The following is a 19658-nucleotide window of genomic DNA, read 5'->3' on the forward strand; positions in this document are numbered from 1 at the left end:
GAAGTGAATTGTTATGGTCGTAGGGTATCACTCCAAACTTTAGGTATTCATCCGAATATATACGTCGTTTTACTTTTTTATCAGACATCTATAAATATAATTAAATATTTATTAAAAAGTTCTAAAATATTAAATACAATTAACAAATATTTATAAATATTATCAGTGAATAATTTTTTTACGTACACACAAGACAATTTGAATTTAGAATTAATAGAAAAGCACGTGATAATGATTTACAAAAACTAATAAAATATTTATAATAATTAAAAAAAATTAAAATTCCAGCGCCCCCCTAATATGTTCCAGCGCCCCCAGGGGGGCGCCAGCGCCCCCGTTAAGAATCACTGATGTAGATGTATAAAACTACCTGGTTTAATGTAACCTATTCTATCGCCTGTTGATAAACGATGTTTGTCGTCCGTCCTTCCTTGGCATATATGAATAAATTTTCTCTTCTGCCTACCCTCGAGCATCCCACATACAGCTGTCCATGTGAAAAGCACTCACTCTCTAAAAATAACCCAACTACCTTTAATGACTGTCCCTGGGCCTTGTTTTTTATATTTTTCTTTTTTTTGTTTTTAATTATTTATTTTTTTTGTATTTTTTTTTTTTTAATTTTTTTGTTTTTTTTATTTTTTTTTAATTTTTAATTTCTTTGTCTGTATTTTTTTATTTTTTTTTTTTTTTATTTTAATTTTTTTTGTTTTTTTTATTTTAATTTTTATTTATTTCTTTTTTTATTTTTTAAATTTTTTTGTTTTATATGTTCCCTCTGTTCTATATTTAATTGATCTAATAGAATTACAAAATTCAACATTAATATGAGCATCAAAAATCTTACATAACAGTGGATTATAAGGCACCACCCACCTGTTGTCAACTGTCATTTCATTTTCTTTTCCTTCTTTAACTTTAAAAGATGATTCGGCATTCCAGAGGGATCAAAGTAGTTTAAAAATTCAATCCGGTTGAATTTTTAAAAAATAACAAAAAAAATAAAAAAAAAAACAAATAAAAATAAATAATTTAAAAACAAAAAAATAAAACAAACAAAAAAAAACTTTAAAAATTTGTAATATAGTATAAACAAAAAAATCTCTGTCGCCACGGCAAAAACCTGTCTAATTTTTTTAACAGCCTATTAAGATAATGCTAAAGAGTCTTTATAATCCGGAGATTTAGCTTAGTGACCTTGATTGGAATCCGAGACCCCCGTGCCTGATAGGCAGGATAGCCTGTTTCCAGCCCATTTCGTCAAAATGTACGTTTGAGATTTGAACGAGAGTATTCATGAGCAGCGAATCGAATTCTCCGACTGCATCCGGGAATCGGAAACAGGGAGAAGTGCGTACTCCAAACGAGGAAAGGCAAGAAAGTTCTTCAGTAGAAAGAAAGCCACATGGGCGTCGATGGATTTAAGAGTGTCGAATGATTTTTCCATATTAAGAAGTTTAGCGCGGAGGGAAGATGGGATTCCGGACGAGAATAGAGGCGTACCGAGAAGAGTAAGTTTTTGGGGCAGAACGGTGCGTATGGCTGGTCGATGATGGTCGAACAGGGGCTGGATTTCCAGAGTAAAGAGTGCATGGTCGTATCCAATATTGAAAATCTCTGATTTTTGTGGGTTGACGGTAAGGCCTATAGAAGCCAGTATCGGAGCCACATTGTTCAGGTCATTTACAACACTATCGGCCGGGCCTCCAATGGAGGCGTCGTCGAGGTACCAGACGTTGAGCTCAGAAGTGCACGAGCGGACCGCTTCATCGATGGCCAGCGAAAAAAGGAGAGGGCCGAGAGGATCGCCCTGTTGTACACCGGTGGCGGAAATAATGGTAGAAGAGCCGGAGATAAGAAGAGTAGGAGAGCCTTTGGTGCTCGAACCGATAAATGGATGGGCAACGAAGAAAGCAAGATTCCAGCACAGAGTCGCGGCGGACACTGTTAAATGCGTTGGTAATGTCTAGTTTGACTAGAATTCGGGGATGTAAACTCTCGGTCACAAAGCGTCTGGCGGCATGCACCGCTGCCTCGCAGCCTGAGGGAACCCCAACTTCTAGCTGTAACGGGAGGAAAGCTTTTGCAAGTTTCGGGGAGACCGACCAGCAGGCGAGCTTTGAAGCCAGGCGTCGGAAAATGTATCCGACGGCGATAGGACGAACTCCGCCGTCTTTTTTGGAAAAAGGAAGCAGATGGGCGGAGAAAATGCGTCCACGAGCGAATGCGGACAAGTTTGAAGAATTGAATAATAACGCTAAAAATATTAAATATGCCCACACGAGTAACGAATGATTAAACCACATTAATTATGACATCTGACGGCCAATGACCTCGTAAAAATGATTGATTGACAGGTGACATGTAGCCAGCATGGGATGCGTAACCACCATGAGACGCGACATAATATGTGACATGGGCCAAATGATACGTATGCGATGCACCTCCAATTAATGTTAATCTCTCAATTTATCGATAAACTTCAAACAATCTTATTATTGATTTATCAGCTAGAATCTAGTTGAGTCTGAGTCTATCAAATGGTTTTCCCTTCTTTGCGATCTCTTGGCTTATCAAAAAACTGATAATATTTGCAGTCCTGGTATTGTGATACCAATATTTAAAGGCGGAATTCTCAATCTGATTATTCTTTGCAAGTTCTTCTACAGCTTTGTTTCGCAAATCACCAATTGGATATTTTTTTGCATTTTCATTCTTTCAATCTTGAAATATGTACGTCAGTTACAATGTTCCCTTTATCGTCTTCTAGAACATACAAATCTCCATTAACGGTTCTGACATAATAAAGCGTAGTATCTAGTCCATAGGTTTTCACGAGAAATTTCTTTCTTCTGTTTCTAAATTGACGGAATCACGTTGTTGTTGATTGAATAATTGAAAATGGATGTTAGGAACCTAATAACGACTCATATCAACATTCGATGTGGTGGAAATTACACTTTTTAAACAAGAAGTCTAGTTACTAGACTATTTAATTGAAGTATACTAAACTAAATGTCAATGGGGTGCCGGAAAGACAAGCAGCGGGACAGACCCAAGATGGGATACGTTCCGAAGTGCGGCGGGAAAGGGAGACACAAGAAAGATGAAAGAACCGATAACACGATGAGCAGAGACGGCCCTTCTTTCTTTTGTTGACCATGTTGCAGATTGAGCAGGGGGAAACAGCTAGCTTTGTATCCTTTTCGGTCATTTCTGCATAATTAAAGCAGATTTTTTCGAATTGGAAAAGAACATCCTTCTCATCAATAAAAGCCAGAGAAAAGCAATCTCTGATACTCTGGTGTTGCCACTCCTTATCTTTGTATTGTACACAAAGTCCCTCGGCTTGGACTCTCCTCCAAATCATTTGCCCAAGATGAAAGTTGCACCCCGACACCCTAGCCGAAGTAAAAACTGCAGCCGAAGAGTTAATTAGCCCCTTTTCAAAGTCCAAAACAATATGTTCTGGGTCACTGTCAGTTATGGTTTTGACCTCATTAAAAAAGTGCGTATAGCACTCTTGCGTTTTATTCGCCAAAATCCCGAATACACAAGGCCAGTAACTACCCAAATATTTGACAAATATCGTCACCAATTGTTGAAAATGATTTGGGACACTTTTAAATGTTCCATCAACAATCCAAATTTTCGACTTTTTTAGAAAACAAAGCTGAAAATCAGAAGCAAAAATGACGTGTCGGTTAACGTCATTGATTCCAGAATCTTTGCAAAAAAACGTTTCACCACGTTTGTTCTTTTTACAGCCATCAGGAATATCAGATCTCGTAACAGCTGTTACTTGCATGCTTCTGTTTATGACTCGAGTCACAGTCTTAGCCATTGATTGTGTCTTTGGGAGATTCCCTTTAACTTCTGCTGAATAGGCCGCTACTGTATTAACAACAACATTTAGTGGCCTATCCATTGACTCGGCTGCTTTTTTCTGCAGTTCAGCTTTAGCCTCGAGAAGTTTGATTGAGTTATCATCTTCTGGATGATGATTAATTATAAAGTTTTTTTATCCCCTATCGCGCTGGGGGCAAATTATAAAATGATGCTTACTTAAGACGGCAAGTCTAACATAGATTGATATAAAAATTCATGTTATTCTAAAATTTTTTTATTATTAGTTAGTTCTAAAAAATCGTAAAAATTATTTTATTCATGCTTTTAAACCCAACCCTCAAAAATGAAAAAACAAAAGAAAAAGAAAACTATTGAAATACAAATTTTAATACCCCAAGTATACATTTCTTCCTAGCCGAGTTGTCCGTCAGCCCGGAGATTACCACATTTTGTTTATCTAGAATTTTATACAACGGAGATTACCACAATGAATGTAAGATCATCTTCGAAAATAAATTTTTTAGATAATCTTCTGAACCTTTCCTTTTCAGATTTTTGGCTCTGCGGGCCAGACAAGTGGTCACCACGAGGAGTGCCGTTTAAAGGGCTCCCCAGACAGACAGGGATAAATGAAAGAAACTTGAACCAGTCGCACCAAGAATTCGAGGCCAGAGCCCGCTCAATAGCCAGAGCTAGGGAATTAGCCACTTGGATCCTGGCCGATTTAGGAATGCCTGACGGGATAGCCTTCGATTTCCGGAAACAAGACAAAAGTACAAGAAATTCACGAGCCTTGGAACAAGACCGGTCCTTAGGTATTTTGGGAAGAGTCGGGGCCTCGATGTACAGAGGAGTAGAAGAACAGCGAAAGCATTTTCAGTTTGCGATGCTTCTTTTTCAGGTTCACGAAAAATTTCAAAACGTGTCTCAAACTGTGATCCTGTTATTTTCACTTTATAACGACTCATATCAACATTCGATGTGGTGGAAATTACACTTTTTAAACAAGAAGTCTAGTTACTAGACTATTTAATTTGAAATATCTCGAAGCAACGCCATCCCACGTCAAGACAATCGGGATAATCTTTACCTTTGCATCATAAAGTATTGAAAGTTCGTTTGCGAGCATATCATATTATGAAATTTCTCGGTTTCGACTTGTTTGAGGCGGTCTTGGAAGTGATGCCAACTTCGATTAGGGTTATCTTTTGTTTAGTTTTGTCATAGACGAAAATATGTCCGAATAAGTTGCAATTTGTCCGAATAAGTTGTAACCAATATCCTCGATTAGTTGTCCAATCGTATTTGCTTCAAGACTTATATTTTTAAATACATGAACCAAATGTTCGACTCTTTAGTTCCTTGCGTAATTTAAAGAATTATTATTTAACCCAAGAATCACTAACAGTTAATTAGGGTAATTAATTAGGTGATTCCAACAATCCTCAAAATCCTTCTCAGCTTTTCCCGATGTTGGACTCTGGACCCAACGCAAGTGCGGGACGGGCGGGGAGCAGTTTTTGAGAGGAATTGTATCGGGGTGATGTGCTTCTTGTTGTTAAAGTCCTTTGGCAGGTGGTCTTGTTGGATGGCTAAGAAACCCTTTCCATCTTTCTTAATAAGTTGGTCAAGCGGAGTTGGGGTAATGTTGTTCAATTTGGAAATTTAAAGAATTACTGTGGCAATGTTGTAATTAGAATATGGTTTATTTTTTATTAATTATTGTTTAATTATCCTATTTTTAATGGTAAACCTAATAAATTATTTCACACGTGATCACGCAGTTGATTCACCTTGTGGTGCTGTGTATATAATTAACCCTTTTCTTAATTTTTTATATAATTTGATTTAGTGGGAATATTTCGAGATGCAGTTTCTTTTAATGATTAAATTATTTGAAATTTCATCATTTTGTGATATTTTTCGAATTTATTCCTATAATTTGTTTCTTTTACTCATTTTGAAATTTTTTAACGCTAATATTTTTGAAATATTTATTTATTGAATTTTTAATCATTTTTTGTACTTTTTCATATACTTGTCGTTTTCCCACGACCACTTAAGTTTTTTTATATACAGTATAAACTCTATTTGGGGCATCAATTTTGTAAAATTGCCTGAAATTTTTTTCATTTTTATAAACATAGCATTTTTAACCACTAAAAATTTTTATTCTATTGACGAGTTTTTCGTTATCCTTTGTTCATTTGTAACGGTGAGTCATGTAATATCTGACATGGGCCAAATGATACTTATGCGATGTGCGTTACAATGGCCTTCAATTAATGTTAATCTGTCAGTTTATCGATTAACTTCAAACAATCTTGTTATTGATTTATTGACTAGAGCAGTGGTTCTTAACCTTTTTTAAGTCAGCGCCCCCTTTTGACACAATTTCGAAGCTTCAAAATTTCAGCGCCCCCCTATTATTTAATTTATTTTTTTTCAATTATAGATTTATTTGGCAATTTTTTCGCCAATTGTTTCATTTTAATATTTTCGAATATTACTTATTATTTTTTTAGAATTAAAAGGGTATTCACAAACCAAACTTTTTTATATAAAAAAATTTTAGTGACTGCCTTGTGCTTGATGGGAATTTGTCAATCGTTTTATGTCAGCTTCAATAGTCGACAGACTTAGTCTCAAATCTCCTCTATTCACAATTTGTAATTTATTTCTTTTTTTGGTCAAAATATTAGAGACTGCACTAAATCCTCTTTCAACTAGATATGTTGAAGGAAATGCTATTATAAGTGTTTCAATTTCATTCCACAATAAAGGATATTTTTTTCTATGAGTAACCCAGAATTGTTGATATCCATATTTGTTGAAAATGACTTTAGCTTCAAAGTCATATTTCAGATTTAATAAATTTTCTGTTATTTCTTGAGATAAATTAACGTTTTCAGTTTCAAATGGATTTATATACCAATCAAAAAATTTTAAATTTTCTAAATCTTCAAAGCGGATTTTCATGTCATCTTTTAACATTTTTAGATGCAAGCAAAAGCATTCACAGTCAGAATCCGTTAATTTTTCGACCTAATAAATATTATTACAAAAAATAACCCCAAATTTTTGTAGATTTGGAAAATTAATAAAAATCTTTTTCTTAATATTGTTTTCATAAAGTTGTAATTTTTCAATAAAAGGCATAATAATTCCTTTTACATTTATTAAATTGATATTGTTTCCTTGCAAGCTAATATTTACTTGGTTGATTTTATAAAAAATATCAGCTAGATAAGCTATATCAGCTTTCAATAAAATCAACTTACTAAAATGATTAAGGAATAATTACCTAAAAATTCTCTGCTCATGTAACTGACAAAATTCTAAGATTGAATCATACAATTCAAAAAATCGACACAAACAGTTTCCTTTTGAAAGCCATCTAACATGGGTATGCAAAAGAAGTCGTTCATAATGCTCATCGTTTTGTTCACAAATATGTCGAAATATTCTCGAATTCAATGGGTGCATTTTAATACGATTTATTGCACATATGACAACATTTAGTGATTCATTCAGCCTCTCACTTAAATTTTTCGCAGCTAAATGCTGTCTGTGAATGACGCAATGGATTGTAAAAATATTCGGTACTTTTTCCTTCATATATGCCAAAAACCCACGATGAACTCCAACCATCGCAGGTGCCCCATCTGTTGAACAAGCAAAAATATTGCTAAGGGGTATTTCATGTTTCAAAAAATATTGTTCAACAGTTTTGAAAATTGTTAATCCTCTTGTATCGAGTTCAAGGTGTTCAGAAAATAAAAATTCTTCTTGAATTACATCATTTTGATTAATATAACGTACGTAAACTAATAAAAGTGCAACACTATCGTTGAATGTCGATTCATCAATCTGAATTGAAAATTTTGTTGTTCTTAAAAATGCACATAGGGTTTCTTCGATATCAAATGCCATTTCATCAATTCTGGAAGAAACAGAACTATTACTCAAAGGAATTGATGAAATTATTTGTTCAGAATCACAATCAACCATTGAATTTAACACTTCTTTGATAGCTGGTAATATTAATGACTCTCCAATAGTATGAGGTTTTCCTGATTTCGCTATCAATTGCGATATTTTGTATGATGCTAATAGGCCTTTTTCAAGCATCTTCGAATTTTTGTAAATAGTTGATTAATCATAAGACGATTTTCATAATTATATTTCAGATTAGAAAAATAATTGATATCCGCATCAAGTTTGTCAGGATGACAAATCTTAAGATGATTTAGCATTCTTGAAGGCTTCATTCCTTCATTTGTAAAGACCTTTTTACACATAAGACACATTGGAAGTGAATTGTTATGGTCGTAGGGTATCACTCCAAACTTTAGGTATTCATCCGAATATATACGTCGTTTTACTTTTTTATCAGACATCTATAAAATATAATTAAAATATTTATTAAAAAGTTCTAAAATATTAAATACAATTAACAAATATTTATAAATATTATCAGTGAATAATTTTTTTACGTACACACAAGACAATTTGAATTTAGAATTAATAGAAAAGCACGTGATAATGATTTACAAAAACTAATAAAATATTTATAATAATTAAAAAAAATTAAAATTCCAGCGCCCCCCTAATATGTTCCAGCGCCCCCAGGGGGGCGCCAGCGCCCCCGTTAAGAATCACTGGACTAGAGTCTAGTTGAGTCTATCAAATGGTTTTCCTTTTTTTGCGATCTCGTGGCTTATCAAAAAATTGGTAATATTTGCAGTCCTGATACCAATATTTAAAAGCGGAATTCTCAATCTGATTATTGTGATACCAATATTTAAAAGCGGAATTCTCAATCTGATTATTCTTTGCAAGTTCTCCTACAGCTTTGTTTCGCAAATCACCAATTGGATATTTTGTTGCTTTTTCACTCTTTCAATCTTGAAATATGTTGGTCAGTTACAATGTTCCCTTTATCGTCTTCTAGAACATACAAATCTCCATTAAAGATTCTGACATAATAAAGTGTAGTATCTAGTCCATCATATAAAGGCAGCTATGGTCGATTTGCGTCCGAATCAGTTCTTAAAATCACCCGATCTCCCTCAATTATCACATCTTCGTCGTATTTCTACTTTCGCCTCTTTATCATTTTATTTTGTCCGTTGGATTTCCGCATTTTCATTTTGACCATCAAAATCTAATAGTGCTTCCAATTTCCTTTTTTCGTATTTTTTGGAAAGATCCACGTTGAAAAATATTTCGAAGGGTCTCTGCTTTGTTGTATCGTGAGTAGAATTGTTGTAATCACGAACAACATCTTTTAGGAAATGGATGTAGCATCCAAAATTTCCTCTCGATCCACCTGCATTGTTCCTGGCGTTTGTTTGCACTTGGTTTGCACCAAGGGGATCCACCTGCATTGTTCCTCTATCTGGATTAAGCAACAAAAAATACCGTTCGACTTGTCCCTGTATCCATGGTGCTCGTGGCCGTCCAGAAACATGAGAAATGTTATATTTTTCCCAAAGTTGTTCCATATGAGAATTTTTGAATTCCTTTCCGTTATCGGTATGAAGAATTGTTTCAGTAAAACTTTCGATCCACCTATTATAGGGTCCTCATCGTATCTCCATTTTCGTTTATTTATCATTTTTTCTCCGGCAATAATTATATTCGTGTATGCATTTTCTTGTGCATCAGATATCGCGGAATCGATCTCATATGCCTTCATTCCTTCAAGATCCAGATCTGATATTGTATTTGGATATTCACAGCCCATAAAAATGTAAAAAAAGGAATTTGTTTCGTAGTATTATGCATCTTGTTGTTATAATCAAAAATTAAAATGACTTTTTATTTTGTTGCAATTCCGTGAGTAAAAAAATGTTTCTTTTATTTGGGAAATATAAATTTCTGAAAAAATTAAAAAAAATTAAAAATACAAAAATAAATAATTAAAATCCAGATTCTAGAATCGTTAAAGAAAGACAAAAGAAAATATAGGTTAATTAAGGTTGCTTAAGAGCAGAAAGGATAGCGTGGCTATTACCCCTGACAACGGTTGTTGAAAGGCGTTGAAACAGCCATTCGGTCTCCCTTCTATCTTTCGTCTGAACCGAGATCAAGGATCCAAGTTTCCTAATGAAAGAGATTGATTCCGGACCGAAGACTCCAGATGACTCCACAATAATCGGTTGCACTATGAACCTGTCCTTGAGCTCTGAATATTTTAATTTTTTAATTTTTTCGTAGTTCTGTGAAGCATATCCTGGAAAGGAGGCTGAGGCGATCAGGTTTGTCTCTGAGAAGGTGTCGGTGCAGGCGCAGTCCCAAACAAGGCACTTCCCGTTGGTGTACGGAAAAATTGTTATCCCATCAGGCCTTTTTCCGTCTGTGCGGATGAGACCAGGAGGCTCCAGCTGTGCCGGGAAACCAGCTGCATGCAAAGCGTTCTTGACAATTAGGTTCATTGCATGATGTCTTGGAAACCGGCCTGCACTGCGTCTGCATGAGAGAGCATGCCGTCCGAATTCGTCAACGGAAGCCCCGCAACTACAGCGGTGCTGGCGACAGATCTTCATGCAAAGGAGTAAGGAGATCGCAATTCGCAATGTCTCGTCGTCCAGTTTGTTTCCGACTGAAGGGATAGGACATGCATTGAGCCACGCTCTTAGGTATAGAGTCATTCCTTATAACATTATCGGTATATCAAGTGTACAGGTACATACAAGAAAGAAGCTTGTTATGAGTCTCCACAAAATGCAACGTTTACACATTTTGGGAGGGTAGGGAGTTAGGACCTTCTTGATTTGAAAATTTGAGTTAGTGATCGCTAAGTTTCTGAGTTAGATAAAAAGGATTGTGAAGTCAGGATGACAAGCGGGATCCGCTTGGTGTGTTTTGCTTCCGAATTTAGAAACTACATAAACTCTTGTTTGGCTTTAAGCAATAGCGTTTCCTATTCTTAATACACTGAACGTGCTCAGAAGCCTATCCGTTTATAGAAAACAGTTCCCATTCGGTATTGGCGTATATTTACCGACGATACTTTGAACCGTCCATTTCATACGTCTGCGGATGATGGGCACCGTGGCTATCGTGGTCCAACAGGAGGTGAATCGAGGAGGTCCAACAAAGGGTCCACAGATTAAACGAACGTTGGTCGCACAATAACGATATTCTTTCGATTAAATACCGGTGCTCACACGGGTCGCCGGTAACTCTTTCGATTAATGAGGCAATGCGCTGGAGTAGGGTCCGAGTAGAAGGCCCCTGTATTCCTGACGTCTCAACTGCCAGGGGGACAAACACTCTCCCATTCCCAATTCCAGCGTATTTCTCAGCTTTTCTCTTCTCAGCCCGTTCAGACTGGGCTCCAGGATTCTCGATGCATAATTTGATATTCTGATTGGAGAAGGAGTTCACACACGTGACGTCCCAAACCAGACACTTTCCCTCTGGAACGAAAATGTGGTCATCCCATCGGGTCTTCTGCCGTCCTCTACGAAAATCCCTCCAGGTTCCAATTGTGTGTAGAATCCAGCAGTTCGAAGAGATCGACAGACGATCTGGTTCAGTTAGGAATGCCGTGAGGAACGTCCAATTCCGTTTCGACATGAGAGGGAGTGATATCCAAACTCGTCAGTCCACACGCCGCACCGGCATTGGTGTTTTTCATAAACGCGTAGACCGAGGCGCAGACAAACTCCAATTCTTACGGCTTCATCATTAAGAAGGCAGCCAGTTGTATTACAAGGGCAACAGTTTAGCCACGCCCGCTTAGGGGCTGGCTGCCCGCTTGTAAACAAGGAGATTGCAATTCGCAATGTCTCGTCGTCCAGTTTGTTTCCGACTGAAGGGATAGGACATGCATTGAGCCACGCTCCGGATTGTTTTTGTGAAACGCTTCTAAGGCATGCAAGTCGAGATTGATCAGAGACTTCTTCCAAGTGGTGGTAAATTGACATAGAAGACAGGTCGTCCCAACATCTCTGTGAGAATGAGTTAGCAGGTATCTTGAGGCCTTTGTTCGACCAAATTTCGATTGCCATCTGATACCAGGAGGATGCGTTACGTTCAGCGGAAAGGGGGAGAATAGCATCCACCAGTGAGTCACACGACAATCGAGAAGACAGGAAAGCGGGTAATGCAATATCTGCTTGGGAGCGGACACCAATGCCTCCGAATCGTATTGGAAGCGTGGCTTGGGTCCACGAGGCTTCGTCAAAACGAATGTTGCAGAGATTTTCGGCACTGTGTTTCAGCCCTGATTCCAGTTCTTTGAGAAGTTCAGGGTTTATAAAGCAGGGGGCAGAGCGGAGAACGTGTTGTGGCTTGGGGAGTGATATGAAGTTTTTCAACAAGAAAAACCTTTCGTGAGCGTCCAGGATGGATAGCCTGCTTGACATAAACTCAAAAGTGGATAATTTTCCGGACAGTATTTTCTCGATTCCTTCCGAGAAAATGGGAGATCATAAGACTTCAAGCGACCCTTTCCTGGTTATAATGCCACCCGGTAAGACTGAGTGATATTTTTCCACTATAGTCGCGAAATCTTCCTCGTTAGCGTTGAGGTTTATGATCTCAAATTTTGAAGGGTTCAACTGTAATCCAATTTTGTTCAGACTTACATCGATTGATTCGATATCCAAGATGACTTGGTGAGTAGGACCACCGATAGTAATGTCATCCAGATACCAAACGTTGAGCGGTGATTTACGGCGTGTGCTGTTGGGTTAACACCCATGGAGAAGAGTAATGGACCAAGGGGGTCACCTTGTTGGACCCCAGAGGAGGACAAGATCGTGTGTCCGTCTATCATTAGTTCAAGTGTGCAACCGTAGCACATGCTGGCCATCGGGAGTAATGGAATGTTATGTTTGCTGCATTTTTAAGGAAGCATGAGCGGTCGATGCAATTAAAAGCATTTTTCATGTCCAATTTAGCAAGAATACAGTCGTTATAAGCAGAGTGTGAAAACTCTGTAAAATCCCTCACGGCGTAAACAGTGGCTTCGCAGCCACCTTTAACACCTTTATCGTCTGAGGAAATTATTCTCAAGGCGGCCGAGAAGTCGCCCGACATTAACTTGGAACGTACTCTCTTGCGTAGGTTTTCGTTGTGGTTTAGTCTTGGTTTTGACAGTGAGTGGCTTTCCTGAGATATTAATGTGTCGATGGAAAAGGGGAGGTAAGAAGAAATATATCTTTTAAGTTTGGAAGTAAAATTCCCGGGCAATTTATCTCCACGGGTCAGGCCAAGTCCGAAAAAGGGGAAGCAGAATGCTTTTGCCCAATCCTAGTCCCTGTTTGAGGACATAGCTCTGGATATCAGATGAGACAAGGCCTCCGCAGCTGCTGGACGAGCTGGTTTCGGTAAACGGATAGGGATGCTTCTCGAATGACGATATCTTGATAGATAGGATAGTATTGCGTTCGATGAAGTTAGTATATTGGGAGATTGATCATGGGAACTATCAAACAATGTGGGTGTGTCGTGGAATGAGGCAGCTGCCAGGCAAGAGTTACAGTGCCATATTGGGATGCTGGAAGCAGATTTCTTCGAAACCTTGAGACATCCAATATGGAAGTAAGCATGGCAGTTGGCGCAGTAAATGCCGTTTTTGCGGCAGTTAATTTTACTGCATTTACCACATGGTAATGGATCGTGGAAAAGGGATGACATGTAAAAATAGGAAAGAAGTATTAAGAAAGATAACAGAAATATCGACGAAAGTATTAAAATATACAAAAAATATGAAAAATAACAAATAAATGAAAAAGTACACCACAACAGTTCAACAGTTAAAGAAAAATCTCTGAAATGTCTGAAAAAACTTTAATCCAGAAGTTAATGAAGTATGATTCAGGGAGTAAGTTATTCACGAATTTATAAAGAGTCTGGGGTCAGATATCGCGGAATCGATCTCATATGCCTTCATTCCTTTAAACCCATAAAAATGTAAAAAAAAAAGGAATTTGTTATATTTGGATATTCAAAACCCATAAAAATGTAAAAAGGAATTTGTTTCGCAGTAGCTTGCGTCGTGTTGTTATAATCAAAAATTATACCTTTAATAATTTCTACATAGCGTTTAAATAGACCAGATGACGAGCTTGTTGAGGATATCCAACGTTTTAGGCTTTCGTTTAACCTGAATTTTATTTAATAATTTCAGTTTTTAAACCTCTCAACTTGCCCTTGTATTTAGGGAGCTCGCGGTCTTCCGAAGATATGATAAATATTGTACTTTTCACACAATTTAGTCATATAGGAAGTAGTAAATTCCTTTCCATTATCAGTATGTAAAATCCGTGGTGGTTTTTTGAATACCTCTAAAGTTTTTTCCCTTAGTTCCACTTCGTCCTCACAAAAAACGTAACCGAAGGCCCTTGTGTAAAATATACACTTTATCTTCATTGAATATCATTTTTTGGCCAAATTTTTGTATCGAAATCTTTTCTTACGGTCGACATTCCCATCCGGCTCATCAATTGACTGGCCGTCTTGAATTTCTTTGATTATTTTTAGATCCGAAGCTTTCAGTTTCACAAAACCCATCTTGCACGCTTAAAAAAATAATTAAAAATATTAACTATTAATATTTTAATTAATTCAAAATGCATTTTCAATCAATTATTTATAGAATTTGCTATTTATTTTGCTTTTTATGCTCTAGTGTCCATTCAACGGCGTGTCCGTTCTATGGACGGTCACATCTAATAAGTTTTATTTTTTATTATTAATAATTTTTTCCAATGAAAAGTTTTCTAAAAAAAATATGTTTGTTGCATTTTAAGCATTGACCTCGCAACCCTGGACGGCTCGTAGCCCTGGACTGTGACATATCATATTATAAAATTTCTCGGTTTCGACTTGTTTGAGGCGGTTTTGGAGGTGATGCCAACGTCGATTAGGGTTATCTTTTGTTTAGTTTTGTCATAGACGAAAATATCTGGTTTGTTGGATTGAACTTTTGTTGTCAAATGCCCAACCGTTTTTTTGTTTCTCATACAATGATAGCACAATGCTCCCTTGGTTGAAAAGAACAGATTTTTGTCTTGCAGTAGGCAATATTGTGCCTCACTTCTGGGAGAAACATTTATACTGAAAGCCATCCACTTGACGTTTCTATATCGATATTCTGGCCATCTAGACATTTGAATAATATGGAATGCACAGCTTTAAATTCGATCCTCTTGATTAACCAAAACCAATTTTCGACGCTCTCTGGAGTTGAACACTCAAATGAATCTTCCATTTGCTCTGAAATAGCACAATCATTTGAATCATCTAAAACAGGGATCTCAAACTTTTGACAAGGCGGGACGGATAGAATATTTGGTAGATGACCGTGGGCCATAGTGTAAAATCAATTAGATTTAATAATGCTCCTAATTTTTTAACCACGACTAAGAAGACAGAATAACAAAAAAAGATTTAAACATTGAATAATATTCAAAATTTATTGCCTTGGTTGCAATTTGTCCGAATAAGTTGCAACCAATATCCTCGATTCGTCGTGCAATCGTATTTGCTCCAAGACTTATATTTTTAAATACATTTTCTTTTTCCGGGCATAACTCTTCTACTGTTTGCCTTATACATTCTTTTATTAACACTCCATCAGAAAAAGGCTTTCCATTTTTAGCCAAGAGATAAGCTATTTTACAGCTTACCATAGTAATTGATTCATTTTCATTATATTTTCTTTTGAACATAATTTGTTGAGATAATAAAATTCGACTCAGTGATTCAAATTTTTCTAAACGGACATCACCTGTTAACTGTGAATATGTTTGTCTATGTTTGGTTTCATAGTGACGTCGAATATTGTATTCTTTCATAACTGCAATTTTGTCATTGCATATGACACACACAGCATTTTTATTGAATTCGATGAAAAAGTATTTAAGTAACTTTCTTGTTAAATGTTGGTGGTTGAATCTCTCTACAATCCCCTGTGTCCGTGGATTTTTGGGCCTTCCTGAATTTGTTTGATTTTAAAATGAAAACTGCCGTGGATCTGTTGAATTTTGAACTCGCAAAGAACCCGAATTCTGTCCGATTGTCGGATTGTAGATTCTGACAGGGACCATTCAGATAAAATAGGGACTCAAGATTTTTTGAAACCTCGACTCCTGACTTATTAATTAGTGGCCTAGAAAAAGCAAAACTATGATAATTATAATCATAAAACCGACTATAGACGTCAATAACGGATAGAATCAATTTGTATTCTCTTTTAACGTTTTCAAACCTTTTCAGATCAATAAGATCTATTTGAAACCGCTCATTCGGAACAGAGGCGAAAACATGTTTAGTTTCATCCACGGTCTAAACCAGGGGTTCTCAACCTTTTTAGCTCAAGGGCCAAATCGATAATTAAGATTAGCTTCGCGGGCCGCACAAAAATATTTTATATATTTTTATATTTTCAATTTTACTAAATATTGATTCGCATAAATATGTAGATTCATATATGCATTGTGTGTTATATTTTTGAATTTGTCTTGAGGAATTAATTCGTAAAAATTAATAATGGACGCATTTTTGAATAATGCCGCCAGTTCTATATCATGTTGCAAACTAATGAGTTCTAGTTGAAACTTTGCAGGCGCATCCTTAATTTCCACGCTGAATGGAGTTACGAATATTTTCATTAAAGGAAGGAATTCTTTAAAATTCTAAAAATTAAATTTATAATGTACCCCAAAACGTGCTTCAAATTGATTAATGAAATCACCAATTATGGATATGTTTAACCTTAAGAATGAATAATTAAATTTAAACATTATTAAAAAATTAAAAAAGTTAGTTACTCTAGAGGGGCCGCAAAAAAAATCCTGGGGGCCGCATTTGAGAACCGCTGGTCTAAACCATTACTAAAACAGACTTAACTTAAGTGGAAGAGAAAACTTGCAGACATCGCACTCTGATATGACTTTTCTTACGACCTCACTTTTCACGATAAAGTAATTCCGGCAACAGAGAAATTCAATTTTTTGACGCCTTCGCGAGACATCAAGTGTAGAGAACAAGCATGGGTCTCTATCTCTGCTAGACAGTCCGAAGGAATTACTAATTTTTCAATTTTCCTTTTCAAATAAAGTCTTTAAATTAAAAAAGATTAATACTTATCATTTTTTACAAAAATTGGAAGCTTTTTTTGGCCAACCGACGTTTGCTTCTATCACGCGGGCCTCTCGCAATGATTGGCGTAATAGGAGGTTTTGTTGCCATCAATCTCTTTGACTAATCGTTTATTTTAATTATTATACATTACAAAAACACAGTTTTAATATCATTTTCAATTTCATTTCGAGTAACACCGTAAATTTGTTCTGACAGCTGACTAATCATTCTATCTCTTCCAAAATGATTAGTGTGCCTTCTACACATAAGGAGAATTATAGATAACCTAAATCATTGTTAGCTTTACTTCTTCCTCTTCTATACAAAAAAATCTGAGTAAGCAATTGTTTTTTTGAATAAATGCCTTTCCGTCAGAGAATTCAAAATCTATGCTTTTCAACAGTTCCCCCACAGCGGCATTTATGCGCCTGGCAGATTTTTATCCCGACACGGAGGGAGATTGCGATTCTTAGGCATTTCTTATCCACCAGGTTCCCGATGGAAGGGAAAGCCTTTAACCAGACACTGCTGCCTTCACAGCGACCTGCACGGAGGCAAGCGACACGGTGTTGATTGGAGACAAGAAGGAGGCCTTCGAAAATTGCTTGACAAGAGATTTCGTCCCATTGACGCTGGACAGATTGAGAAATTATTTAACTTAAAACTCAATTTTATTTATTGCTTCCTGGATATTTTTAAAAAAGCGTTAGTCACTTGTTTTAAAATTTGAAAAACACTTTTTTCTTTTATGATTTTCCAATGGAAATTAAATCAAAAAATTATTGTTTATTAAAATTTATAAATTTGGTTTCGGCTCCCGCGTTGTTGTAAACACGGTAAAACAAAAGGATCTTCAACATTTTTCTTTTTAGCGTAGTCCCGGTAATTCGTGGTCTTCCTCGGAAGGTCGTTCCCGGATGAGGAGCGTAGTGGTGTTCCATTGCGAGATTTGCGGGAGTTTTCCTGTCCATTTTTATGATGTGACCGAATAAGCCTCATCTATTACTTCTTATTTCTTCGTCCGAAGGATGTACATTGTAATTGGAGTAGAGATGTTTGTTTGATATGCGCTTTGGCCAAAAGATTTTTAGAATGTATTTCAGCTCCATTCTATGGAAGGAATTCAGTTTTTCCATTTCGTGCACTGTGAGTGCCCAAGAAGAGGAGTTGTAGAATAAGACTGGTTTTACAAACATATTGTATAGTTTGATTTTTAAGACGCAGAAATTTGTTTACCTCTCAACCATACGTTGTTTAATCTTTTAAGCGCGAACGTTTTTAATGATTTTCTTCGTATCATGTCTTCTGTATTTCCTAAGAGAGTTTCTTTGTATGCCTCCATTTTTCCTCGTGTCGTTGTTCACATAGCCTCATCATAGTGTATTCTGTTATCTCAGTGTTAATTTTTAAGAATGATTTTTCGAAAGTGTTGGCCAAATGTATTGACAATTTGTCCAAAATTTAATAATATATGAAAAATTAATCTTTGGAATATTTAAGAATTTTCCTTTGTCATTTATTTTTTTGTGCAAACTCAAAATAACAACGTCTCGATCTGCGAGCGCGACGGGGCAGGGATTTTCATTTGTAATTTATTAGTTTGCTCCCCAAACTCTATTGGCATACCCTTCAACTCTCAAGTTGTTTATTTAGTATCTAAAGAAAATTTTAAACTTTGAGCATTCACAAAGCATAAATTTTCTTGTCTTCAGTCAAACTTTCTAGCTTTAAAAGTTTTGATGTACATGTACATGCGCGCAATAAATTTCCATCTACTTCTTTAAATTTCTCCTTTAAATAATAAATGATCCAAGTGAATTAAGAACGACCAACTTCACTGATTAAAGTGAATTGGAGTTTGTTGTCATGTTTTGAACTCGGTCAGCTAAACCATGTGGATGACTTCAATGCGGATGACGTCACAATTAAAAACTACAAGATTATCTTGAGGAACAATTCCATCATTAATTTAAGTCCCCAACCATTTACTTTTTGTTAGTTAGTTATAGGACGTTTGCGTTACCAATAAACACTGTTTATAATTTCGCTTGTGCCATGTTCTTTGTAGTATCGTCACTGTGACGTTAGTACATTAGGTGGTATTTTCCGAAAAACTTCATCCTCCCTCGACTTTTTTATCTTGAAGACAACATACATCCATTTCATAACGATCCTTGTACAGATGTACCTTTTAAAACTCGCTGCTAGTCCTCTAACATTAAATGAGGCGATAGTAAATGGCCCTGATCGAATAGAACGAGAACATATTTGAGGAAATTGTCTAATTTTAGTTGAAAATTAAGTAAAGGCATTGTTAAAGACTAGCCTTTTTGACGTCAAGTAAAAAGTTTAATTGGCTTGTGTTTACTGATCAAGAAGTTTTGCACGTTTTGTAAGGAGAATGTCGAATTGGTGTAAGTCCCCAACCATTTACTATCAGTGTAAATACGCAAGGTCAAATATTTATGGCACATTTATTGCAATCTTCCTTAAAGGCGTTAAGATCCATTAGAAAAGTGGGCATTGTCAGCATAATTGTCAGATTTGTTGACCAATCCCTCCAAACCACCGAAATAGAGATGTCTCAAAGACAACCAAGAAGATGGCCTCCAAAAATGAGGGCCAAAAACGAGTATGAAAAGATGCTCTTTAGTAAGTGCTGCTTTCTCTACATCTCTAGCCATATGCTTAAATGTAGCCATGTA

General features: G+C 36.3%; 2 protein-coding genes across 2 annotated transcripts; both read right to left on the reverse strand.

The window, feature by feature from the left end:
- Positions 1 to 6420: 6420 nt before the first annotated feature.
- LOC115231930 (SCAN domain-containing protein 3-like) lies at positions 6421 to 6843 on the reverse strand. Its single transcript, XM_029801816.1, has one exon. The coding sequence runs from the start codon at positions 6841 to 6843 to the stop codon at positions 6421 to 6423; it is 423 nt and encodes a 140-aa protein (XP_029657676.1).
- Positions 6844 to 7149: 306 nt separating this feature from the next.
- Positions 7150 to 7980, reverse strand: LOC115231931 (protein ZBED8-like). Its single transcript, XM_029801817.1, has one exon. The coding sequence runs from the start codon at positions 7978 to 7980 to the stop codon at positions 7150 to 7152; it is 831 nt and encodes a 276-aa protein (XP_029657677.1).
- Between the last annotated feature and the right edge of the window lie 11678 nt (positions 7981 to 19658).

Source organism: Octopus sinensis, unplaced genomic scaffold, assembly GCF_006345805.1.
Source record: "Octopus sinensis unplaced genomic scaffold, ASM634580v1 Contig18959, whole genome shotgun sequence".
Taxonomy (NCBI): domain Eukaryota; kingdom Metazoa; phylum Mollusca; class Cephalopoda; order Octopoda; family Octopodidae; genus Octopus; species Octopus sinensis.

Coding starts and splice junctions, on each gene's coding strand:
- LOC115231931 (XM_029801817.1), bottom strand. CDS start 7,980: ATGCTTGAAAAAGGCCTATTAGCATCATACAAAATATCGCAATTGATA.
- LOC115231930 (XM_029801816.1), bottom strand. CDS start 6,843: ATGTTAAAAGATGACATGAAAATCCGCTTTGAAGATTTAGAAAATTTA.